Source organism: Hemicordylus capensis, chromosome 4 (genome assembly GCF_027244095.1).
Source record: "Hemicordylus capensis ecotype Gifberg chromosome 4, rHemCap1.1.pri, whole genome shotgun sequence".
NCBI lineage: Eukaryota > Metazoa > Chordata > Lepidosauria > Squamata > Cordylidae > Hemicordylus > Hemicordylus capensis.
Window position 1 is genome coordinate 96,007,194 of NC_069660.1, and position 22,722 is coordinate 96,029,915.

Here is a 22,722-nt window from a genome sequence, read left to right on the forward strand (position 1 = left end):
TTACAAGCAAAAAGAGAAGAATATTGTTTTAAGGGGAATGCTGTGGTAGAACTTACCACCCGCAACCAGACAATCTGGAGCATCTGAGGATCCTGGTCTCCAGTGTCTCACAATGCACCATGCAATGAGCATGGTGCATAGGGGGATACCTCCAGGAGTCTGGCGCTCTAGGTACCCGACTTTGTGCATGCTCAGGCTGCACTTAGCCTAGCACCCACATGACCCCAGTGCTGGGGTTAAGGGCGCGCTCACGTTCTTAACCCTGTCTAAAGACTGGGGTTCAAAGCAGGGTTAGGCAGGCAGGCAGCGCTGGGATCCTCACAGATCCCGGCACTGCACACGAGCAGCCTAGCTCGGGCTGGGCTGGGCTGCTCATATGAAAAGCCTTATTGTTTTGACTGACATAGCCACGATAAAAGGATACTGTATATTACTGGAGTGTGCCATGCTTTTGTCCTATAACAATGCATTATTCTCTGCTGCCATTCACACATCTAGGCAGGTTTACACAAATCCTGCCATGTTTATGTGCTCCTGTCCAGCACATTCTGCCCTGTACTGGAAATGTTCTGTGGTACAGCATTTCAAAGAGCAGAACGGGAATGTTCTCCACAATGATCACAGGTCAGCAATCCAAACTGAGCACTCTCCTAATGCAATGGGTGAGGCCCATTACTTTGGGACAACACATATTGATTTGCTGATGCTTTGGTCCAAAATATCAAGCAACAGAGACTCTGAGCGTTCAAAGCATTATATGTGCAACTTGATAAATAGAGGTGGAAGCCTTGCAAGCTGTCTCTTGTCTCAAGTGACACTGACTTGCTCAAATAGGTATTGTGGCTAGCACTAGTAGAACATGATGAATTTCTCATTAGTTATCTTGTATTTTTAAAATATATATTTTTAATATATAATCAGATAATTGTGATTCACACAATTTGACTGTTAGACAAAGATGACTCCTGAAGCTCAGTTTTGATGTTATATATTTCCACTTTCGGCAGTATCCATGCAGGGCAAAATCACAATGAAAACGGTAACACTAGAAGGATTAATGTGTCTGTGCTAGGTGCAGATATGCCAAGAATCCAGGAAACAATTGCTTGCAGGGATGTACACAAACCGAAGTTTGTGCACAGGTTCAGAGCCAAACCAGTTCGGACAAGGTCTGAACCGGTTCGACACCACCAAAGCGAGGGGAGTGGCAAGCGGGATCTTTAACAAGGAGGAGGGCAAGAGGGACTGCTGTATGCAGTGTTGGAGAGCAAGTAAGGACCTGCTTTCTTCCTTTTTATAGATCCCGCTCGCCACTCCCCTGGTGGCGCTGCTGCCGAACCGGTTCCGACCTTGTCTGAACCGGTTTGGCTCTAAACCTTTGCACTAATCTCAGTTCATGCACATCCCTACATCATCCCTTCAGTAGTTCTTTGGGTTCCAGGTATTTTGTGTTCATGAACGTATGGCTTTAAAAACAATACTTCAGACTTGTTCCAAGCTTAGTGAAATTTGACTTATAGTTGTACATGGAAACAAACACTAGATTGTTCAGAAGTGACTCCAGAAAAATGCAAAATCATTTGTTAGTAAAGGGAAGAATTGTTTTTTATGTGTTTCCCTTGCAGAATGGAATTCTAGAACAGGATTGTTTAAGGACTGCTTTGTCATTTTGTCAGGAGCTGATTTCTAATCCAAAATGCATGGTGTAGCATGAAAAAAGCTGTATGCGTTCCTGGAGGCATATGAGCTACCAACCCATGGCTCCTAATCCATCCCTCTGGATTATTGGCTGGCAAGATGCTAAGGGAGCATAATACTTCTGTTGTCTCCTACAGACTGCTGTGATTTTTCCAGTACTGCTTAAGCCACATGATCCCTTTTCAAAGAGGTTTCTTCATACAGTCAAAAGGGTTAAAGAGCAGTGGAAAAGTCATGCCCCATCGTAGATATCTATTTTTCTAAACTGAAATGCTCCGGGCTTCATAAGCCTTTCTCCATAGGGAAGATGCTTCATCCTCCCTAATAATTTTAGTTGCTCCTTTCTATATATTTTCCAGCTCTATGAAACCTTCTAGAAATGTGGCAACAGAACTACACGCAGTGGCTGATATCCAGACTGAGTGCTGGTTCTAGTGGGGAGGCATGATACTGGTTGATCTCCCATTCCCTCTAAAGATAATTGTGGCTCCCAAAAATATGCCCCTTTGGGCTGTACCAGCCTGTCGCTGTACCAGTGTTTCATTCATTTGGATGTCAGCCAGTGTTCTAAATGCAGAAGCAACATAGGTTTCTGTAATAGTGGTATATGTTACTATTTTATTTTCAAGCGCCTTCCTAGTAATATCTAAACTAGAGTTTGCCTTTCCCCCTTTCACTGCTGCAATATACTGAACTTATTTCTCCTCTTCCCCATACATACCTTTTCCTCATATTGCAGCCAAGTTATTGATGTGTATGAAAACAGGAGTGGATTGGAGTAACTGTACACATTCTGCATTATTAAAACAAACCAAGCCCACAATCCCGAGAAAAGGAAGCACATAAAATTACAAAAATTAATACTAGGACAACAAGGGATGAGCTCAGCTGACAGTATACACACGAAGGGTGAAGGTGTGGATTTCTGAGCAAAAGTTCAGAATTTCATTCAGATCCAGGTTAGCAGGGGAACAGGCCAATCTGACAGTCATGCAGTGAGCGGCCACTGTAAACAGCCACTTAATCTGCCCCTTGAACAAGCTGCCACTCATATGTGCATTTGGGTCGTTTGTATGGAAGGAGTGCAGACAAGATGGGAGTGCAGGCACAGAGGCTTTAATAGCTGGTGACTGATCATGGCTAGAGAATGGCATCCTATAGCAAGACTAACCCAACAATAGCAATCACCATAAGAACCCCAGCAAGAATACAGATGCTGATGAAGACAATGTCACTAGTGTCCTGGCTTTTGCTTTCATAGGCTTCTGCTGCCTCTGCATCCTGCTGTTGGGATTCTACCAGATTCTCAGCATACTGGTTCAGTCTGTATGGGTCGGAGCCAGAGATAAGATTCACAGAGGCCTCTTTCCTTTTGGGCTCACACTGCACTTCATATTGGTGAATGTCCTCCTGATTTCCATCTGAAAAGTCAATATACAGGATACTGACGATCACAGACGTGTTGTTTCTTTTCTACAAGAAAAAGTTTTGAAAAGGGAAAGCTTTATTTTAATCTGTAACCCATGTCTTTTTAAAAAAAATTCAAACTACCAAAAAAGTAACTAATTTTAAAGAACAAAATTATAGCTAACAAGCAATGCAAACAAGACATATCAACAGACATTGTCCTGAGATTTGTGATCCAGTGGTTTATAAAATCTGATTTCTTACTAATTTATCAAAGTCCTCATTCTCCTTTGCTTGCCTATATTAAATTAATTACATTAACAGAGCGATATCCTAGATAAATTTGTACCAATCAAGCAATGCTGAACTGAAAAGAAATTTCCAAACAAAAGCAGCACAAAGTCTAGCTGCAATTCATAAACAAAGAACCAGTTGCAAATAATCAGATATAACATCATCCTTCAAATATTCAGATGGTACCACCTTTGGGGTACAAGTGAGAGCATATCTGATTATTTCCTGTATCTTCTCCAAGATATCTAAAACAACATATCTGAAACTTGTCTTTTTCTATAGTACATCTTCCAAAGCAGTGAGACTGATTTGGGTTGATACTGTGAGGTATGAATTTTAGTTTTAATCTTTAACTTTTTTAAAATAAAAGAATTACATTCTGACATACAGAGCAAGGATGCACAAGTGCAAACAATGCTTAACAGAAGCCAGTGTTGGAACTTGACAAAGCTCCCCAGGGAGTTATTTGCACCTGGCTTCATGCTCTGGAGGCACTGATTCTACGTCAGTGCCTCTCCCTATTTACTCAGGCATTTTTAGAAAAATTAGCTTAAAACCAGCATTTTAAAATCCTGGAAATACCTCAAGATAAGCTAGAATTCGCAAGACATAGGAACATAGGAAGCTGCCATATACTGAGTCAGACTATTGGTCTATCTAGCTCAGAATTATCTACACAGACCGGCAGCGGCTTCTCCAAGGTTGCAGGCAGCAATCTCTCTCAGCCCTATCTTGGAGAAGCCAGGGAGCGAACTTGGAACCTTCTGCTCTTCCCAGAGCAGCTCTGTCTCCTAAAGGGAATATCTTACAGTGGTCACATGTGATCTCCCATTCAAATGCAACCAGGGCAGACCCTGTTTAGCTAAGGGGGAAATCATGCCTGCTACCACAAGACCAGCTCTCTTCAAAGTCCAACTTGTGTGTGGAGTGGGTCCAAGGATCTCAAAGGGACTTCAGGGTAAGTTTGGCTGGTGTGTGAACACACACACTCTCTCCCGAAGGAGATTCAGGGTAGAAAAGTAAAGTAGAATCCCAAAGGAGATTTGGGGTAGAAAAGTAGTGCATAAAGCCTCCAGGGAGGAAATTCCTCAAAATTAGCTCCATCACTGAAAAGGCCCTCTCTGTGCTTTCCAGCAAAGGTATTTGCATAAATGGCAGGCCAGAGAACAGGGCCTGGATGCACGACTGGCACCAGGAAGTGGTCAACTGGGGGACTGGCCCCGGACCCAGGACCATAAAAGGTCCTGGTTAAAAAAAGACATTGCCTGCTAACAAGCTCTCTGAGCTCCTGCTGCTGTCTTCATCCCCAAGGTAAACCTCTCCCAAACTCTTATGGGGGCTTATCTCACCAGCAGTGGTGGCCCAGAGCACTTTTCAGTAGCTGCATTGCTGGGCCACCATCTTTGTTTAGCTATATGCAATATGTTCATCCCTGCTGTTGTGCCATTAGATTCAGCAATGAGGAGGAGCACACTTCATTAGTGGCAAACAAAGATGGCGGCCACCAAAGCAGCTCCCCCACCCCATGCTGCTAAGGGATAGAGGGACAGGACTTGACCAAGGACCCATGTGGACCTAGTGCCAGCACAGTTGAGATACAGATCTTAAAACTTGATTAGAGGTTCATATGGGCACAGGCAGTTCCTAAGACAGTAAAGAACTTTGATGTTTATAACCAGCATTTTAAATTAGGGCTGGAAACAGACTGGTAACCAGTGTAAGTGGCATAGGAGGAAAAGACAACCCATTTTCTGCTTTACAGGGTCAAAGTAAATTTTCATGGCAGGATAGATCCAGGATTTTTGCAGATCAAACCAGAACACCCCTTTAATAAAGCAGAGTGGGCCATGTGGATTTCTGCTGTGACATTCTCTCTCTCTCTCTCTCTCTCTCTCTCTGTGTATGTGTGTGTGTGTGTGTGTGTATATATATATATATATATATATATATGGCATACCCATCACTAATCCCATGTGTGGCAGCTCTTGTGAGAGTTCACGAGCACCTGCTGGACGGGCGGGAGGGAAGAAAATGGTGGCATTGGCTGGCTGGCCAGTGGGGAAACAAAACGGCAGCGAATGGCGGTGGTGGTGGTTGGCTGGCCGGCTGGCAGGGAAAGAGGGCAGCCGGGCAGAAAATGGTGGCAGTGGGTGGGCGGGGGAAGTAGCAGCCGGGAGGCAGTTGGGCGAGGGAAGCACCGGGTGGGGGAATGGTGGCGGAGGCTGGCTGGCTGGCAGATGGAGAGAGGTGTGGTGGAGGCAGGCGGGTGGGGAAGAAGACGGTGATGACAGTGGGCCATGGGGTGAGGGACGGCGAACTAGAGGCATAGATGTTCAGCGCCTGGCCCAGCTAGTTGTTTTATATTTGAGTGGAAGAGATGCATAAGTTTCCATTTGACTTGCATATGCTATGGATGCAGAGCAGACAGAAAGAAAATCAATGTGAGTGGCCTGATTATGAGCTACTCTCAGCTGGTGAATAACTTTTCATTTTAAAGGTATCCTATACCCTTCCCAAGCATAGACTATCAGTCAATCAATGTATGCCTTTAACAGGACATGCATTAAAATTCTTGTAGAGCTTTTCTTCTCAAAGAGAGAATGGTGCACAAAGGAAGCTAACGGATCTGGTGATAGAAAAAGTAGTTCTCAAACTCTACAAAATCAGAAAAGCAAAATTGGATTAACAACCTGTCAAGACACTTATATATCTAACCTGTGCAATCAGTTATCAAAAATTATAGCGCAGGTTAGATGTGAATATGTGCAATATTCACATATGGTTATTAGGCAATTGTTCTAACTGAATTTTTAAAAGAAGTGCATTGAATTTTTAAAAGAGGTGGAATCACAAAACAGTGCCATAAAAGTGGCCAGGCAGTTCTTATGTCTGAAGATTCTCTGATGATGACCTTTAAAAACTGGGACATGAAGAAGCTCGACCCAACCGCCGTGATTTAGAAAAGAATATGTATGAAAATACTCTGAATAATTCACACGTTATCTGGCATTCTCAAGCAATACCCCTGCTACTTAGGCAACGAGGCATATTTCAGAGTGGTGGCTCTTTCAGATTTAGCAGGGGGAGAGCAACCATCCCTATTCAATCCAGCATATCATCTCTCTAATGGCTGTTGATAGTGTCTCTCTTGTGTTTCTTCTTAGATTGTGAGTCACATTTTGGAAAGGGGACTATTTTCTCATTACTTTGCTATGTAAAACACTTTGGGAACTTTTTGGTGAAAAGCCATATGTATATAGCAGCAAATAAAGAAATAAAGAAATTTACATTTCTCAAGAAGATTCTCATTAGGGGTTTGAATGTTTAGCAGCTTTGACACTCAAGCTTATGGCTGAGTGATTTGATGTTCTGCCTAGGAACCAAGCTTTTCAGGGTTTTTTGTGTGTTCTGTGCTATCATTTGGCCTCAGGACCAGCCTGCCAATTAGTTGTGGTGGTGTGGTGAGGCAGTGGCCTCTGGTGGCAGACTGGATGCTGCAGAGGTAGAGGCGGTGCTCTGGCTGCCACTGCCCCCTACTGGACTTTTCTTTGCCTTGCCTGCCCTGCTGCTGCCAATCTCCCCACTCTCCTTGGCATTTTTAAATATAGAGGGCGGAGAATGGAGCAACAGGAAGTCGGGGAGAGCAGGAGGCCTTACAGACAGGGCTTCTACCCCAAATCTCCTTCGGGAGATAGTGTGTGCATTCACACACCAGCCAAACTTACCCCAAAGTCCCTTCAAGATCCGTGGACCCACTCCACACACAAGTCGGGCTTTGTCTTGCGAATTCTAGCTTATCTCGAGGTATTTCCAGGTTTTTTAAATGCTGGTTTTAAGCTACTTTTTCTGAAAACACCTGAGCAAATAGGCACTGAGGTAGAACCATTAGCATGATAAGAGGGATACTGTCTTTGAAATGCAGATGTAGCTCTTTAGTAATCTCTCCCTTCCCCCCATTGGCTAGAAGGAAAACACAGAGGCATGCCATGCGAACTTGTAAAAACAAAAACCGAGAGCAGAGGGGAGGGGTTCGAAGTGTTGAGGGTTCGAAGCTCAACTTTTACCCCGCAGCATGAAGTCATGTGCGAATAACTTCCAGGAAAGCAGCAGCCAGTAATCAGCAGTGGCACTTGTTGCCACCACAAGGTAAAAAGGAGGGGAAGGGGTGTTGGGGTGTATTATGTTAGCATGAGGAGAGAGGTTGTGGGGGCTGTGGGAGGAGGAGAAAGCTCTGTTTGGGTAAGTGGAGAAAGAAGGTTGGTTTGGTTGTGTGCAGGGAAATTCCTCCATGATAAACAAAGTGTACCATCTCAGGGTGGAGATCCTCCGTGACCCTGAAGTAGGGTAGGCTCCTGAAATTTTCTGACAAGAGCCCTGAACAATTCTTCTGTTGCACACTTTGCATACCATGAATATGAGGGTGGCAGCTCAGGCACCAGTGGGGCTCAGGCCAGGTCGATGTGGCCTTTGATAAATTTAATCCAGGGTTTAAACTAGACGTGATTTTGTCATTCCATGACTGAAATTTCCAAGATTTTATTTTAAATAAAGTGTGTAGGTGTGATAAAATTGGATCAGGGCAGAGGCACTCAGGGTTTAATCTTTCCTGCTTTACAACATTTTCTCAGTCAAAATATCATCTGAAGCTAGTTTTTGGCCCATTGTATTGAACCTGTATTCCCCACCCCCATTGGGACTGACCCCAGTGTCCCATTGGGACTGCTATTTCAGAGGGAGCTATTCTTGTTAGGTTATTTTCCTTCCCACAGTGCTGCTGCCTCAATCCAGTCCTCATCCCCACTGCTTTTATGTTACTAAAAAAAAAAAGGAGATCTGATCACTCTCCATTTTTCCTTCTGCAACTTGTGGATAATTTAGCACACATCTGGAAGAATTTTGCTTAGGAAAGGGCTTATGTTCCCATATGAAGCAGTGAGTATATATTCTTGTCATGATGACTTATTTTAGAAAAAAACCACTATACCGTGTATGTGTGTGCGCGCGCTTCTGTCTTAGAATAAAACTGAATTACATGGACTATTGATTTATGCTTGAATATAGCATGGGACACAATTAATAACAACCAAAAGAAAACCACATTTGCATTACAAACTTTCACCCAGGCATCAATTCACAGACCACTCATTTCAGGAATATAATAAAGATAAGTTCTTTATTATAGAAAAAAAAAGCAGACAAAAGCAGACAAGGCTTTGGAAGCTACCAGCACAAAATGGAAGCTTGAGGAAGTGAAGCCAGATGCAAAATGGCAGCTTATACACAAATCTATGTCTTCAGAATAATGGATTTTAAACATAAACCCCCCTGAATTGCAGGAGAATTTTGTTGCAGGGCAGCCAGCTTTGTGGGGAAAGAAAACAGGGAGTAATGAATCAGAGAAATTAATCAGCAACCCTGAGCACCTGAAGAGAAAGAGGTTTAAAATGTTTTAGTCATGCCCCCACTCAGCCAGCTGGTAATATTTGCACTATTGGCAGGAAGGGAAGGGAGGGGGCAAGCCCAAACAACATGGAGAACTCTTATCCATCTTCAGATAAGTGGGGAAGTTACCAGTAGCACCCAAGCCACCTAAAGTCCACCTCTGCTTTGGACAAATAGTAAGAGCCTACTAGCGGTCGTGATCTGGGATCAAATTGGAAGAAGGAAGAGGAATTGGTAGGGGCCAGCCATATTATGTCTGCTAGCCCTCACCCAAACACAGGCCGCATTTGCACATAACGTGAAACTGGAGGTTGCTGAATCTGTGGTTAATTTTTCTAACTGTTAATCGTATTGCAGACGTTTGCCCAACCACAGTCCGGCAACCTCCATATTCAGGGCAGGGAAGCCCCACCCTCTTCCTGGTCCACCAAAGCCACATCCCAGGAAGCTCTGTAGTGCTTGGGTCTCCAGACTGTTCTTTACTCTCATTCAGATTTCCTGGGTTCGGACTGACGTTGTGGCATATGCAGATCTGCCACCATGGGGAATTGTGGGAGAGGGGAGCCCCAGTTGTCTTTGGAAAAAATAGATCAGAGCCATTCAATAATTCCTGGTTGAGGCTGCCCTTTAAACCTGACCCCTGGTATTGCCATATGCTCCTCTCCCAGGATTCTAAGAACATAAGAACAAGATAAGATAGGCTCAAGGCCTATCTAGTCCAGCATCTTGTCTCACGCAGTGGCCCACCAGATGCCTCTGGGAAGCCCACAAGCAAGAGGTGAGGGCATTCCCTCTTTCCTGCTGTTGCTCGCCTGAAACTAATATTTAGTGGCATCATGCCTCTGAGGCTGGAGGTGGCTTATAGCCACCAGACTAGTAGCCATTGACAGACCTGTCCTCCATGAATTTGTCTGAGCCCCTTTTAAAGCCATCCAAGCTAGTGGCTTGGGGTTGCCCTGCAGTTCCCTGTGACTGCATGTGCTTGTGAACATACATCTTGATCACTTCATTTTCTGAAAGTTAAGCACATAGTGCCCATCTTGCTATCCTTCCCCCTTCCTCTCCTGACTGCCAGGACAGGGGGACAAGGGACAAGTGAGAAGAAGGCATGCCTCTGTGTGACTTTCCCATTTGACAGGCTTTAAAGTTTGGGATGGAACGTTCCAGTGTCCCTGTTGCTGGGCAACTGCTTTATTGGATCAAGAGATAGGGGAAGAGGCAAGTGCTCAGAAGGCGGCCAGCAAGAAGTGCCACAGGCATGGAGCAGGCACAATCCTGGTCCGGTCTAGGCCGCCCTCTCTATGATTACAATTCCAGAAACTGCACAAAACCGCAGTTATGACAGCGTCCGCCTTCGGACATAACTCTCTGCCACCGAAAAACCCAAGGTTGCAGAGGCAAAACTCATTACAAACCGAAGTTTCAAATTGGAGTTTGACAAGGGAAACCGCAGGCCGTTTTTGCTACATTTGGACATTCACAAATTCAAATTTCTGTTCCATTTAACAGCAGTTTCACGTTACATGCAGATGTGGCCATGTCTCTGGGTCAGGAAAGTTAACCTGTGTTAGGAGGTGACACACCTCAAATAGTCCTTTCCATCTCTTCAGCTATGCCACCCATAGCCTATCCAGCATCATAAGAAAGTTACATAAGATAATGTGGTGTGTGCGTGTGAATGGGTTTCCGCATTTTCACTAATTAGTTAAATGTTACAGCTATGTGCTGTCTTTACAGTTTCTTAATACTAACAACTTAAGAGTAGCACAATCAAAGCAAAAGGTCAGCAGCAAGGGGCCCTCATTAACAAGGCCTTTGGAATATATTAACCAGGCCTTTGGAATACTTTCTCAAGCAGCAGATGCTCCAATGATAGCTCCAAATCCAGGGCCAAACTGATTAATTGGTGGCTCCTGTGTCAACCTGCCTAGATGTTGATTTGTGTTTTGGGGACCCTGCTCTTGTTTTCTGTCCTCTCTTGGGTGTGGCATGTGGGGACCTTGAGAGGGTGGTTTCACAGAGCAGGAATGTCATGGGGTGGGATGTACTCCCTAGAGAGGTTTGCCAGGCACAAAGTCTATATTCATTTTGGCACCAGATGAAATCCTTTTTATTTGCCCAGGCTTTTTAATGTGGCTTTTACTGGCTTTTAAAAAAAAATTCTGCTGCTTCTGCTTTTATTATTTTATGGTGTTTGCATTCTTATTTTTTTAACTTTGTAAGTCAACCTGGGAGGTTTTTATCTGAAAGATGGGATAAAAATATGATAAATAAATATTGTGCTTCTGCTACCTACCACAGTTGCTTCTGGGTATGGGGCCTGTGTAGTTCATCCCTCAACTGAGCACAACACTTATAAATAAAATTCTAGCATTCTTACGCAGGTTACTTACCTGCGGTTCTGTACCACAGCTTTCAAACCTTGCATGTATCCTAAAGTTCAAGCCAACCACTTGGGCAGGGCAGGACTGCATCCCTAAATATATCTTATTTCGCTCCAGCTGGACAAGTGACTGTGTGGGAATCTGGATCTGAAACTCCGTCCGTGTGCAGCTAACATTCATGGGGACAACTGTGAAAGGGGAAACAAAACAAAGCAAGAATCTTCTCTGAAATCACAGCAAATTAATGACAAACAGCCAGTGGCCGGCATTTCCAGAGCTGTGCAAAGGATCAAACTACCTTAGCCAGTCATAGTTTGTTGGGCCTGGCATAGCACTATCTAGAGGGAAGTCAATGCTTTGTGCCCTTGAGTCCTATATGGAAATGATTCAACCACTATTTGACCCAAACCTAGAAGCTGTGAGGCTAAACTCATCCCAGCCTGCACACTCGGCCATGTAGTTCCAGCCCTGGTCCACACATATCCCACCCACAGATGACAACCAAGGTGAAATATTAACATGTTGTTCTCTTTCCTCCCTTTGTTCCCAACCAGCCTTGCTCCAATCTACAATAGTTATTTCAGCTTCTGAGACCTAGTGGATCTCTTGTAGCTATTTAGGCCAGAGCTTGTATTAGATTTCCACCAGCCTACAACTGAAACTTTGACCCTTGTTTCACTCTGCTTCCCTTCTACCTTCTAATGAGACCTAATTTCTTCCTGTATGCCTCTCTTTTAGCTCTGGACTGTAATGTTTCATTCCCCCAACACACAGTCAATGCTTACCCCTTTCTTGTGCCATCCCCTTAGGCAGTTACCCAGCAGACTATGTAGATAGATAGATAGATATCTTTATTTCGGTCATTGGCCAGCAATAATAAACAGACAACAGCTACCAACAGTAATCAGATGATGAGTTCTTTGTGAATTTTACAAACGACATAACAGAACTTGGCCACATTCCAAGACACTGAGTCTTTAAGATCTGACGACAAATAATCTAAATAAAACTCATCAGTGTGGCCAAGAAATTCCATGAAAAAAGAAGAAATAAAATTAATTCGAAAATCCTTGTGAAATGTACAATAGAGTAATATGTGTGCAGTTGTTTCTATATCGCCTGAACTACAAGGACATAAGTGGGCTGAGTATGGTAATTTCTTAAACTTCCCCTCTAAAACTGCAGTGGGAAGTGCATTTAGCCGAGCAAGGGTCATAGCTCTTCTAAATTTTGCTTTTAGGTTGAATGTTGCTATTCAGCAGGCCTGCCTGACTAACAAGGCTCACCTGAAGATTTGGATCCAGGGGCGTAGCTATAATTGGGCGAACGGGTTCAAAGAACCCGAGCCGTGCCCAATCAGGAGCCGCCATTAGCGGCCCTGACACGCCCCCCCGCATCTGACGTCAGACGTGGGGGTGGGAGATTAGCTCCCGAGTGGGGGCCGCGCCGCCCCTTCGAAAGCTAAACAAAGGCTGGCACTGCATTTGCAGCGCCAGCCAGGAGAGGCTCTTCCCTGCAAAGACAGGGAAGAGTTGCTCCTGGCTGGTGCTGCGAACGCAGCGCCAGCCTAACTAGCTCCTGAAGGGGCCGCCCGGCCCCTTCAGGAGCTAAGACTGGTGCTGCATTTGCAACGCAGCCCAGAAGTGGCTCTTCCCTGCAGGGAAGAGCCGCTCCTGGGCTGCGCTGCGAACGCAGCACCCACCTTTGTTTAACTGCTGAAGGGGCCGCATGGCCCCTTCAGCAGTTAAGCTGCTTCTCCCGAACGGAGCCTCAAGGCTCCGTTCGGGAGCCAGACCACACACCCCGCGTCTGACGTCAGACGCGGGGGCGTGGCTATCCCCTGCGTCTGACATCAGACGCAGGGTGCGGGGCTATCATGGCACCCACCGTGGCCGCACACGGGCCACCGGCGGGCTAGCTACGCCCCTGTTTGGATCTGCTTCTGTACTGTGCTGTTTTCCGCAACCAGGAGTGCAGACAGAGGGAAAGCGTGTGGACCAATTCATCACAGAAAGTTTTTTTTTTTGGTGGGGACAGGAAAGACAATTGGTGGGGTGGGGTTGGAGATCAAAGAGATGGGTTAATAGGTTTCAGGGAGAGGGGGCTCTTCAAAAACTTAGGAGAGAATCTGCACCTCTGCTTCCAACCTAGTAGCCAACTTAGATGGCTCCTATGCAGTAGCGGCCAGTGGGGGCAGCGCCAGGGGGGTGGCAAGAGGCACCTTGAAAAATAAATTAACAAGCGCTTACCAATGTTAGGGCAACCCCTGCAAGCTGCTTCAAGCAGAGGCACTCTACTCAACATCCCTGCATGGCCCTGGCCTCTGTGTGTTGTGTGCACAGAGAGGCCAGGGCCATGTCGCCGCATGGTGGATGCCAGGCAGAATGCCGCTGCTTGAGGCAGCTTGCAGGAGCTGCCTTAATGTTGGTAAGCACCTGTTAATTTATTTCTTAAGGTGCCTCTTGCCGCCCGCCCGGCGTTGCCCTTGCTGGCCGCCACTGCTCCTATGATTCTGATGGATCCCAGATCACTATTTGGATTCCCTGGGTTTCACGGGCCTATCTTTACTTGGGGCCATAGGAGAGAAGGGTCTGTTGACAGAACGGGCTTGTTTTACATGTATGTATTTAACTCTGGAGGATATTTGTTGAAGCCAAAGTGCTTGCTATCCAGTAATAAGTAGGGGTGTGCACGGAACCGCACAGCTGTGGTCCGGCACTGTGGAGGGGGTCCCTTTAAGGGTGGGGAGGTTTTACTTACCCCTCCCTCCGCTTTGCCCCCTCCAGCACCCGTAGTTACTGTAGAAATTGGGGCGGCAGGATACCTCCCCGCCGCCCCTTCTGCCTCCTCCTCATTGCAAAAAGCTCCGACAAGCCTTCTGCGCACGCGCACACGGTGCGCGAGCTTCATGTCTCCCCGACGCGACGGGTAGACCGGGCCTCTTGTCCCGGTGGGTAGACCGCGCCTCTGGCGATCGGAGGCCCAGTCTACCCGTTGCGTTGGGGAGACGTGAAGCTCGTGCGCCGTGTGCGCGTGCGCAGAAGGCTTGTCGCAGCCTTTTGCAATGAGGAAGAGGCAGAAGGGGCAGCGGGGAGATATCCTGCTGCCCCAATTTCTACAGTAACTATGGGCGCTGGAGGGGGCAAAGCAGCGGGAGGGGTAAGTAAAACCTCCCCGCCCTTAATGGAACCCCCTCCACCCGGACCGGACCGGCCAGGTCCGAACCGGTCCGGACCCATCACTAGTAATAAGTGCCTGTTACTCAGAACACATTTTTGCAAAAGATAAAACATATTATGAAGCATTTGTAACAGTACTAAGAGGAGCCAAATTAGGACAATGAGGAGAACCAAAAACAAGATCCTGAGAAGCCACATGAGAAACACATGGTGATACCGCTTCTGGTAATAACAGTGCTTTGTGTTAGAAGTGAGAATTCTAAAGCATTGCTCTTAGTACCACAGTAACCTCTTCTGGCCACTAGAGTCATGATGAGATGTTAACAGTTAAGAGTCAGTTATGATTGTTCAGTTGCTTGCGCTCTCTCTCTCTCTCTCTCTCTCTCTCTCTCTCTCTCTCAGTATGAGATGTTTTCTTAATCTGTATTTGTTTTATTTTTTTACCCAACCTACTGTCTTCAGATAATATCTTGAGCTAAACTTCTTTACCACCAGAGCATACTCTGTTGTGTGAGGACCTTGATGTTTCTCCTCACACCCCTCAACAGAAACCACATAACATTTAGGGTCAGGATGGTCTACAAACTGTAGGGGGAGGGGGGGGAAGGAGTGTTCAGAAAACTAGCCATGGGACAGGGTACTAAAAGACATAGGAGAAAATTAGCTAGTAGCCTAAAATGGAGGACCTGAGGAACGATGGGTGGTAGAGAAATGGAGTTAAGAATAGAGGAGCCAAGGAGAAAGTGATACTGGGGTTGTCCACTATTGACAGGAAGGAAATGAACAAGCAAGGAAAGCTTTTTTTATATTTAAAAAATTCCAAATGTGTATACCGTTTTTCATTAAAATAATCTCAAAGTGGTTTACAACATATATAAAAAAGGACAAATTTATTAAATAATTAAAACTATAAAAGTATTGAATTTCAGTATCAAAAATAATATCAATCCATTTAAGTTAGAAGACATAAAACACTAACTCAACAACAACAACAACATATAGAGCAGCAGCAATAACAAAAGTGTGCATGCATCTAAAGGCGTATAGCCTTGTCAAAAAGTCATTAAAATAAGGCAGTCAAAAAGAAACATCTATAAAATTAGAATATTAGACTCTGTAGACCAGGAAAACAAAGGGGCATAGAGTTGCTGAATCCAGAATGTAAACTTGGCAAAGAGGAATTTGATTTGGCAAAGGAATTCTACCAGTTTTTGTTTCTACTACTGTCATTGTAGCATTGTGACCCAGTGAGTCTAAGGGACAGCGAAGGCCTGAAAGCAGTGGAGGAAGGCTGAATTTCACATACTGATTGAAATGAACCAATCAGTGATTTGGCTATAGGCTTCTAGTATTTATCAGGGAGAAGAGCCTCCTCACAAATGTTGTCCCTGGAGATAGCGTCACCACCACAGTGAGCGAACATGCAACCTTAAGAAGCTATGCTTATAGTACCACAACAGTTTGGTGTTTGGGAAGGTTTATCATTCTTTTGCACTCAGAGTACATTTTTCACGGCCCAGTGAGAAATCCCTCAGTAAATGAGGTTTGTAATCACAACCCCAATACCACCTTAGCTACAGCAATATCAAAGGAAAGGTGCAGCTCTAATCTGCTATTTATTTCTTAATACCCAACACAAGAGGTTAGCCCTGGCTCTGACAGTAGGCCCAGGGCAAGGAAACCAGTTCAGGCAGTGTAGTGCAAGTCACTTATGTAAACACACACAAGGCTGATTTTCTGGTAGTATTTTATGAATCTCCAAGGAGAAATGTCCATGAAAAAATGGGATGGGTCATCCCTCTTACATAGGCTATCTCTCAAACATTACCATCTAAAATATGAAAAATTCTGTCTGTTATCCAGCTTTCGGGATGTTTGTGGGTGCGTGTGCAAAGACTGATACATAAATAAGGCTTATTAGAACTTCTCTCTCACACTGCTGTTTTTGGCATTTCTAAACTTTTAAGAGTCACTTTAAGTGGTGCAATGGGGAAATGCTTGACTAACAAGCAGGAGGTTGCTTGCTGGTTTGAATCCCCACTGTTACTATATCAGGCAGCAGCGATATAGGAAGATGCTGAAAGGCTTCATCTCATACTGCGTGGGAGGAGGCAATGGTAAACTCCGCCTACCAAAGAAAACTACAGGGCTCTGTGGGTACCAGGCATCAAAATCGATTTGACGGCAAACTTGTATGAAGCACAGTGGCTGCCATAGTGTTTGTCTAAATTTATGTGGGTCATGCCTGTCTGGAAATTGATCCAAAATGGAAAACTTTGCTAGGGCTTATTTGCCAGAGCAAAAGTGTGAGATACACTTGTAATGTGTGAATTGCCCCTCATAGATCTACTCTGTAGTGAGTCCCAAATTATTTTTGCATATTGCAGATCAAAAGAAAAGTCTAGGTCAATTCAGATTATGTTCTTAGCATATCAATTTATGTTAAGAACTAGACATGGGGGCACTATATTTTTATATGTAAAGGATGAGCAATAGATGTATGTCTTAGCTCTACTGTACTTTTAAATTCTAATATTAATTAATTTGCAGTTGATCTCTTGCAAAGCTTTCTTGTTTTTCTTAGCTCTCAGAAGAGTCAGCTCTTTACAGTAGCTCTGATTTAGCATCTTAGTTCTTGCAAAGCTTGTCTTCTTTATCATGACTGTAGGAAATCTAGGAAAGAGCACACACTTTCTAGAATTTAAATTAATAGAACACAGTCAAATTACTGAACAGAAGATAAAATAAAAAAGAAATTTGTGATCTATTACATCTTGCACCACAAAATCAGGTGGAAGATCCATCTGTAGCCTGTTGTGATCAATTGCAGATAAAATCGCTAAGCAGATAAAATTGTTCACATTTGGCATGACTTGGTCTCTACATTAGCAGTGGGAAATGAAGTGCCATCAGTGTCTGCTTCTCCAAGTATTACAGATTCTTTTCAACCTGTTTAACTTGAGGATGTATACAGGATCCTTGCATTGTTGTTGGATTTGCCTACCTGCATCATCAGCCCTTGCCCTTCTTGGCTAATAAAAGCTGCCGGGGGAGATCTGGCTGAGTGGGTGGGGCAGAAAGTTAACACATCACTGACAGAGTATGTGGTGCCATCTTGCCTTAAACTGGCAGTTGTTCGCCCCCTGCTAAAGAAGTCCTTAAATCCCACCATGTTAGATAATGGCTGGCTAGTTTCTCCCTTTCATGAGCAAGATGTTCAAGTATGTGGTGGCAACTCAACTCCAGGGATTCCTGGAGAAAACTAATTATTTTGATCCTTTTCAGTTCAGTTTCAGACCTGGTTTTCAGTAGTAAAACAGCCCTGGTTGCTCTGGTGGATGACTTGATCTGGGAACTCGGCAGGGAATGTGTCCATGCTGATTCTGCTGGACCTGTCAGCAGCTTTCAGTTTCACTGATTATGGTATTCTTCTGGACTGCCTGGAATGGGAGGTTTCAGAAGGTGGTGCCTTTGACTTATGGTGTCCTGCAGGGTTCTGTTTTGTCCCCCACGCTTTTTAACATCGACATAAAACTGCTTGCAAAGATCATCCAAGGGTTTGGGGTGGGATGTCATCAATAAGCAGATGATACCCAGCTTTATATCTCACTGCCATCCCCAGTTGGAGAGGCTCTCTTATGGTCCTGAATCATTGGAGGTGGTTTTGAACTGGGTGAGGGTTGAAACTAAATCTGGAGAAGTTCTCTTGGTCAGGAGATTGTCTGGCTTGGGACTGGATCATCAGCCTGTTCTGGATAGGGTTGCACTCCCTCTGGAAGTGCAGGTTTTGCAGCTTGGGAGTGCTGCTGGACCCAGCTTTGTTCTTGGATTCCAAAGTAGCAATATTGGCCAGGGGTGTTTTTGTCCAGCTTTGGCTGGTGCACCAGCTGCGACCATTCCTGGGCCATGCAGACCTTGCCATGGTGACCCATGACCTTGTCACTTTATGACTAGAATATAAAGTGCACTCTGTGTGGGACTTGATGACTCTCCAGAAATTACAGCTGGTGCAGAATGCAGCAGCAAGGGTTCTGGCAGAGACCAGCTCCTCAGCCGATATACTCCGCTGCTGTGCCAGCTACAGTGGCTGATAGTGTTTTTCCAGGTTCAATTCACGGTGCTGGTTTTGACCTTTAAAGCCTTTAAAGACCTGAGGCCAAGATACCGTAAGAACTGTCTACTCCCATATAGTCCTGCCTAGCCTATGAGATCCAATAGAGGGCTCTTCTGCACATCCCACTACCTTCCGAAGCGTGACTGTCAGTTACACATGGGCGAGCCTTCCCAGTAGTGGCCCCAACTCTTTGGAATTCCCTGTCCTTTGATCTTAGACTCATCCCCTTCCTGTTTAATTTTAAATGAAAGCTGAAGACTTCTTTATTCTAGCAAGCCTTCCCCAATTTTATATATGCTTTTTAAAAACTGTTTCATTTTGACTACCTTTTTGACTTTATCCTGCTTTCCTATGATTTTAGAGGTTATTGTGCTTAATTGCATTATATTGTATGTTATAGCATTTTGTATGTTGTTGCATGTTTGTGTCTTTTAATGAACTCTGTTGTAAACTGCCATGGACTCACATATGAAGAATGGTGGCATATAAATCTTGTAAATAAAAATAAAAATAAAGATCCAGCCCTGCCAAAGGCAGGACCATCCATATACTAGCTGGCCATTATCCAGCTGATACTGTACAAAGGAAAGCAAAGTATCATAAGAGACAGAGTAAATGTACAGCAGAAAATTAGCAAATAACTCTAGATGACTTAAATGAAGTGTCTATTCAATGTATGTGCCTTATTAAATAGTATGTATGTGGAAAAAGTGACCACATTTTGCCTGAAAACAAAAGATGAGCTACAAAGTGCTTGCTGTCCATGTGTGCTTGATTAGGAAACAATGTACTAAACAGCAAATTACTGATCACAATTGTCCTTATTTTGCATAGTAATACACATTTGTATGCCACTCTATTAACACATTTGCTACCATATGTACACACACTTTCCAACAACATATAATTTGTAGCATATACATAACATATAGAACTATATGTTGTACTATATTGATCTGCAAGCTTGTTTTGCTTTTCTCTTCATAAACATTTCTTCCCTAAAGCATTCTGCATGTCATAAAAGCTGGGTGAAAGAGATGAGACCGTGGGCCTTACCTCCAATGTATGCTACTGAAAAACCTCGGTTGGCTCTGTTCCTGTCCGTGTGAAGGACCAATAGCAGCATGTTTCTACTGGATGTAATAGGAGACAGCATTTCTCTCCCACACCACTTCCCTAGCAGAGACGCCTTCTCGGTGCCTCCGTCAAACACAGCCAGATGGTCATAATCACAGCCATCTGTCAGGCTGTTCCGCCCCTCTAGATCCAAGTCCAGGAAGAAGACTTTGATTCTATATCCTGGAGGCAGCTGGATGGTCCAGTGACACTTGATATTATTGGGGTAAGAGTTGGGATATTGAGGACTGGAGAAATTTCCTTTGACGGCCGTGAATACCTGCTGACATGCACCTGGTGACAGAAGAAAGGGAATGTGATACAATTCAAGCTGCCGAAGCATTAGCTTTAATTTCTTGCCGTGCTGCTTAGGAAATTCCTAAAAACTCTTCTTGCTCCTCCTCTCCAAACAAAAAGTACCACTTAACTTCTTAGGTCCATTTAGGCTTGGCTGTGAGGCTGCAGTACTAGCAGACAACTGGTGGCCTCAGATTGTTGGAACCAGAAAGTTGGTCCAGCTTGAACAGCTGATACTGAGTTGCCGCTAGACAAGCCTATGTCTCTTGGAATGGAAAGCTGCTGGGCTGTTTGATACTGGATCAGCAGCATTACATCAGCTGATGCACAAACCACCTGATGTGCACCGCAGCCTACAATGGCATTATGTCAAATGCCATTTGTCTTTTGTTACACTTTCCTGATTTGGGAGGTACGTTCTGCACGTCAACTGCTTTGTTTCCTGCAATTTAAGAGCTGTGGCTCCAGACAGCACAGCCATACACATCACCTCTGTTACGTTTCACTCAGTTATTACTCGGCTATGTCAGAAAGCACAACTGGGTAAATGCCTGATACAGTTATTTCCCACTCTTCAACATTGCTCAAAGAGAGACCTGTCCAGGCCCTGTAATAGAATCCCCAACTGCTCAGACTTGGAGCTGATGGCACTCTGGGGAAAATTGCACATGGTGCATCCCGCTTAGGACTGTATCACTTAAAAATTCAGGTGGGGGAAAAATCCCATTCCCTGCACATAGGAAATGAGCACATCTGTGTGGAGATACGACCCTTCTCCCTGACTTGCTAGCTTTCTTCAGGCAGGGATCTTTTTAATGTGAGGCAGCATTCAAACACATGATCCTTTCTTGCATTCTGAAGTAGCACATTTCCAGGAAATGTACTTCCCCCCCTGAATGTGTAACCTTTTGTCTTAATTCCCACACTCATTTTGGATGTGGTGAAGTTGTCACAATGTGATTTTTACTCATCATTTTCTGTGGTAAACATTTCTTCTGAATGTGCACGTGTCTGGTGAGATCTGCCACTTCCTGACTGAAACTGATCAAAAGCTATGGTTGGTTCTCCACGATGTGGTAAATCTCAGACCTTGAAATGTAGGATTCAGAAGAAGCGGGCAATGTTCAGGGGTGGGGGGTAGGGGAAGGAAAAGAAAACAGAAAAAGATAAAGAGTGACAATCAGATTTTAAAAAAAGAACATCTTCATGTTGCCTGAGGTGAATCCCACTGATTGGGTGGGATTTCACTCATTTAAGAACATGCCATTGAATATTTAACATCCAGTCACTGCAAAGGTGAAATCCTAACCCCCGTTAAAGTAATGCCAGTCCTTTAGTGAGGTCAGGATTCTCTCCCAGTTTATTCAAAACTGAGTGTTCCATAGGAAGGATAACAATCTCTGCTCTTTTCTTAGACTGCCCTCCTGTGCTAATGAAGATGCCAAAGAACCTCTCATGCTTCTGATAGCTTACTCTTGGCATATGGAAAACAGAACTTTCTTCCATACCTGAAAAGAAATATGCCTTGAAACCTCTGCCTGCTATGTTGAAGTCTGATTTGAACACAACCAGCAGTTCATGTGTGGAAGAGACCATGTCTGGAGGCTTCACATTTCCACAGTAGTGACTCAGAAGTGCATCCCCCTTAGTGGGTCCATCAAAGACGGCCACATAATCAAAATTGCACTCCTCATTGTTTTCCATCTGGAAGTCAACAAAAATCAGTTTGACGACAGAATTTGAAGTTGCCTGGATGACCCAGTGGCATTCAGCATTGTTCGGGTAGTTCTCTGGGTAATCGGGGCTTGTTATTGATCCAGAGAGGCCGGTGAGCACACCCCCGCAAACATCTAGAAGCAAGGAAGTATAGCATGTTAAAACAGAAAGATAGCTTACAGTCAGTGTTCCTTCTAAGGCATGCGCATGTGTGCACACATTCAATTTTTTTTAATGTCCTCTCAGTTGATTTTAGATGCCTCTCAGGCTGAATCAGGAAGCCTCCATTCTGAATGTGCGTGCACACACACTGCCTTGATACTGCCTCCCAGGACAAAACTCATTCTGTGCACAGATGAAAAAAATTAGAGGGAATACTGTTTACAGTCCAGAAAGATGTCAGCAAGGTTTGTACCCTGATCCCAATCTCCATCCCTCCAAATAACAACAAGGAGGGGGGGAAACTGGAAATACAGAAGATGAGGGCTGTGTGAACCCCTGAGAGCCTCTGTTGCAATACTAAGCATGTTTTCCCCAATACCTTGTTTCACTGAGGTTTGCATGCTGAATACCTCTGAGGAAGAAATGTAGAAAAGAATGCTTGTCAGTAGAGACTGCAGCATATGCAGATATGTGTATAATCAGGTTAGATAATATCAGTACATAATAGTTAACCTGATAATGGTGGAAGACAAGAGCCAAGAAGTTCCAAAATGTTGGTTCAAGTAACCTCTGATGTATTCTTCATCCACAACTGCAATTAAGTCTGAGTATATGTGTCACTGTATTGGCTCACATTCACTTCTTGTTACCTATGCTGCGTCTTTCATGGGGTGGGGTGGGGTTTCTTCCTTATGGCCTCATTCTTAGGGGATGGGGCTGTAGCTCAGTGGTAGAGCATCTGCTTTGAATCAGATGTTCTCAGTTTCAATCCCCGGATTCTACAGGTAAGGCTGATAGATACTCCTGCCTGAAACTTTGTCTACAGTCACTGTAGACAATACTGATCTGATCTGATTCTGTATAAGGCAGCTTCCTCTGTTCAAAGCGATCCAGACCAGCTGAATAGTTGGCA

At 44.5% G+C, this 22,722-nt stretch overlaps 3 protein-coding genes across 4 annotated transcripts in view; 1 reads left to right on the forward strand and 2 right to left on the reverse strand.

The window, feature by feature from the left end:
- Positions 1–1,407: 1,407 nt before the first annotated feature.
- Positions 1,408–22,722, reverse strand: part of CDCP2 (CUB domain containing protein 2) — a 59,626-nt gene continuing 38,311 nt past the window's right edge. For both annotated transcript variants that reach the window (XM_053246076.1, XM_053246075.1), the window contains exons 4-7: positions 21,440–21,781; positions 19,575–19,928; positions 11,235–11,413; positions 1,408–3,171 (exon numbers count right to left, since the gene is read on the reverse strand). In XM_053246076.1, the coding sequence (XP_053102051.1) occupies positions 2,854–3,171; positions 11,235–11,413; positions 19,575–19,928; positions 21,440–21,781 (1,193 nt within the window). In that variant the 3' untranslated portion in view covers positions 1,408–2,853. The remainder of the gene's footprint in view (positions 3,172–11,234; positions 11,414–19,574; positions 19,929–21,439; positions 21,782–22,722) is intronic.
- Positions 7,434–22,722, forward strand: part of LOC128323292 (dynein light chain Tctex-type 5-like) — a 44,839-nt gene continuing 29,550 nt past the window's right edge. Inside the window, exon 1 of the mRNA XM_053246083.1 lies at positions 7,434–7,545. The gene's annotated coding sequence lies outside the window, so the exon portion shown is untranslated. The remainder of the gene's footprint in view (positions 7,546–22,722) is intronic.
- The window catches only part of LOC128323291 (NADH-cytochrome b5 reductase-like), a 54,363-nt gene continuing 53,333 nt past the window's right edge, over positions 21,693–22,722 (reverse strand). Inside the window, exon 8 of the mRNA XM_053246081.1 lies at positions 21,693–21,781. Within this exon, the coding sequence (XP_053102056.1) occupies positions 21,740–21,781 (42 nt within the window). The 3' untranslated portion in view covers positions 21,693–21,739. The remainder of the gene's footprint in view (positions 21,782–22,722) is intronic.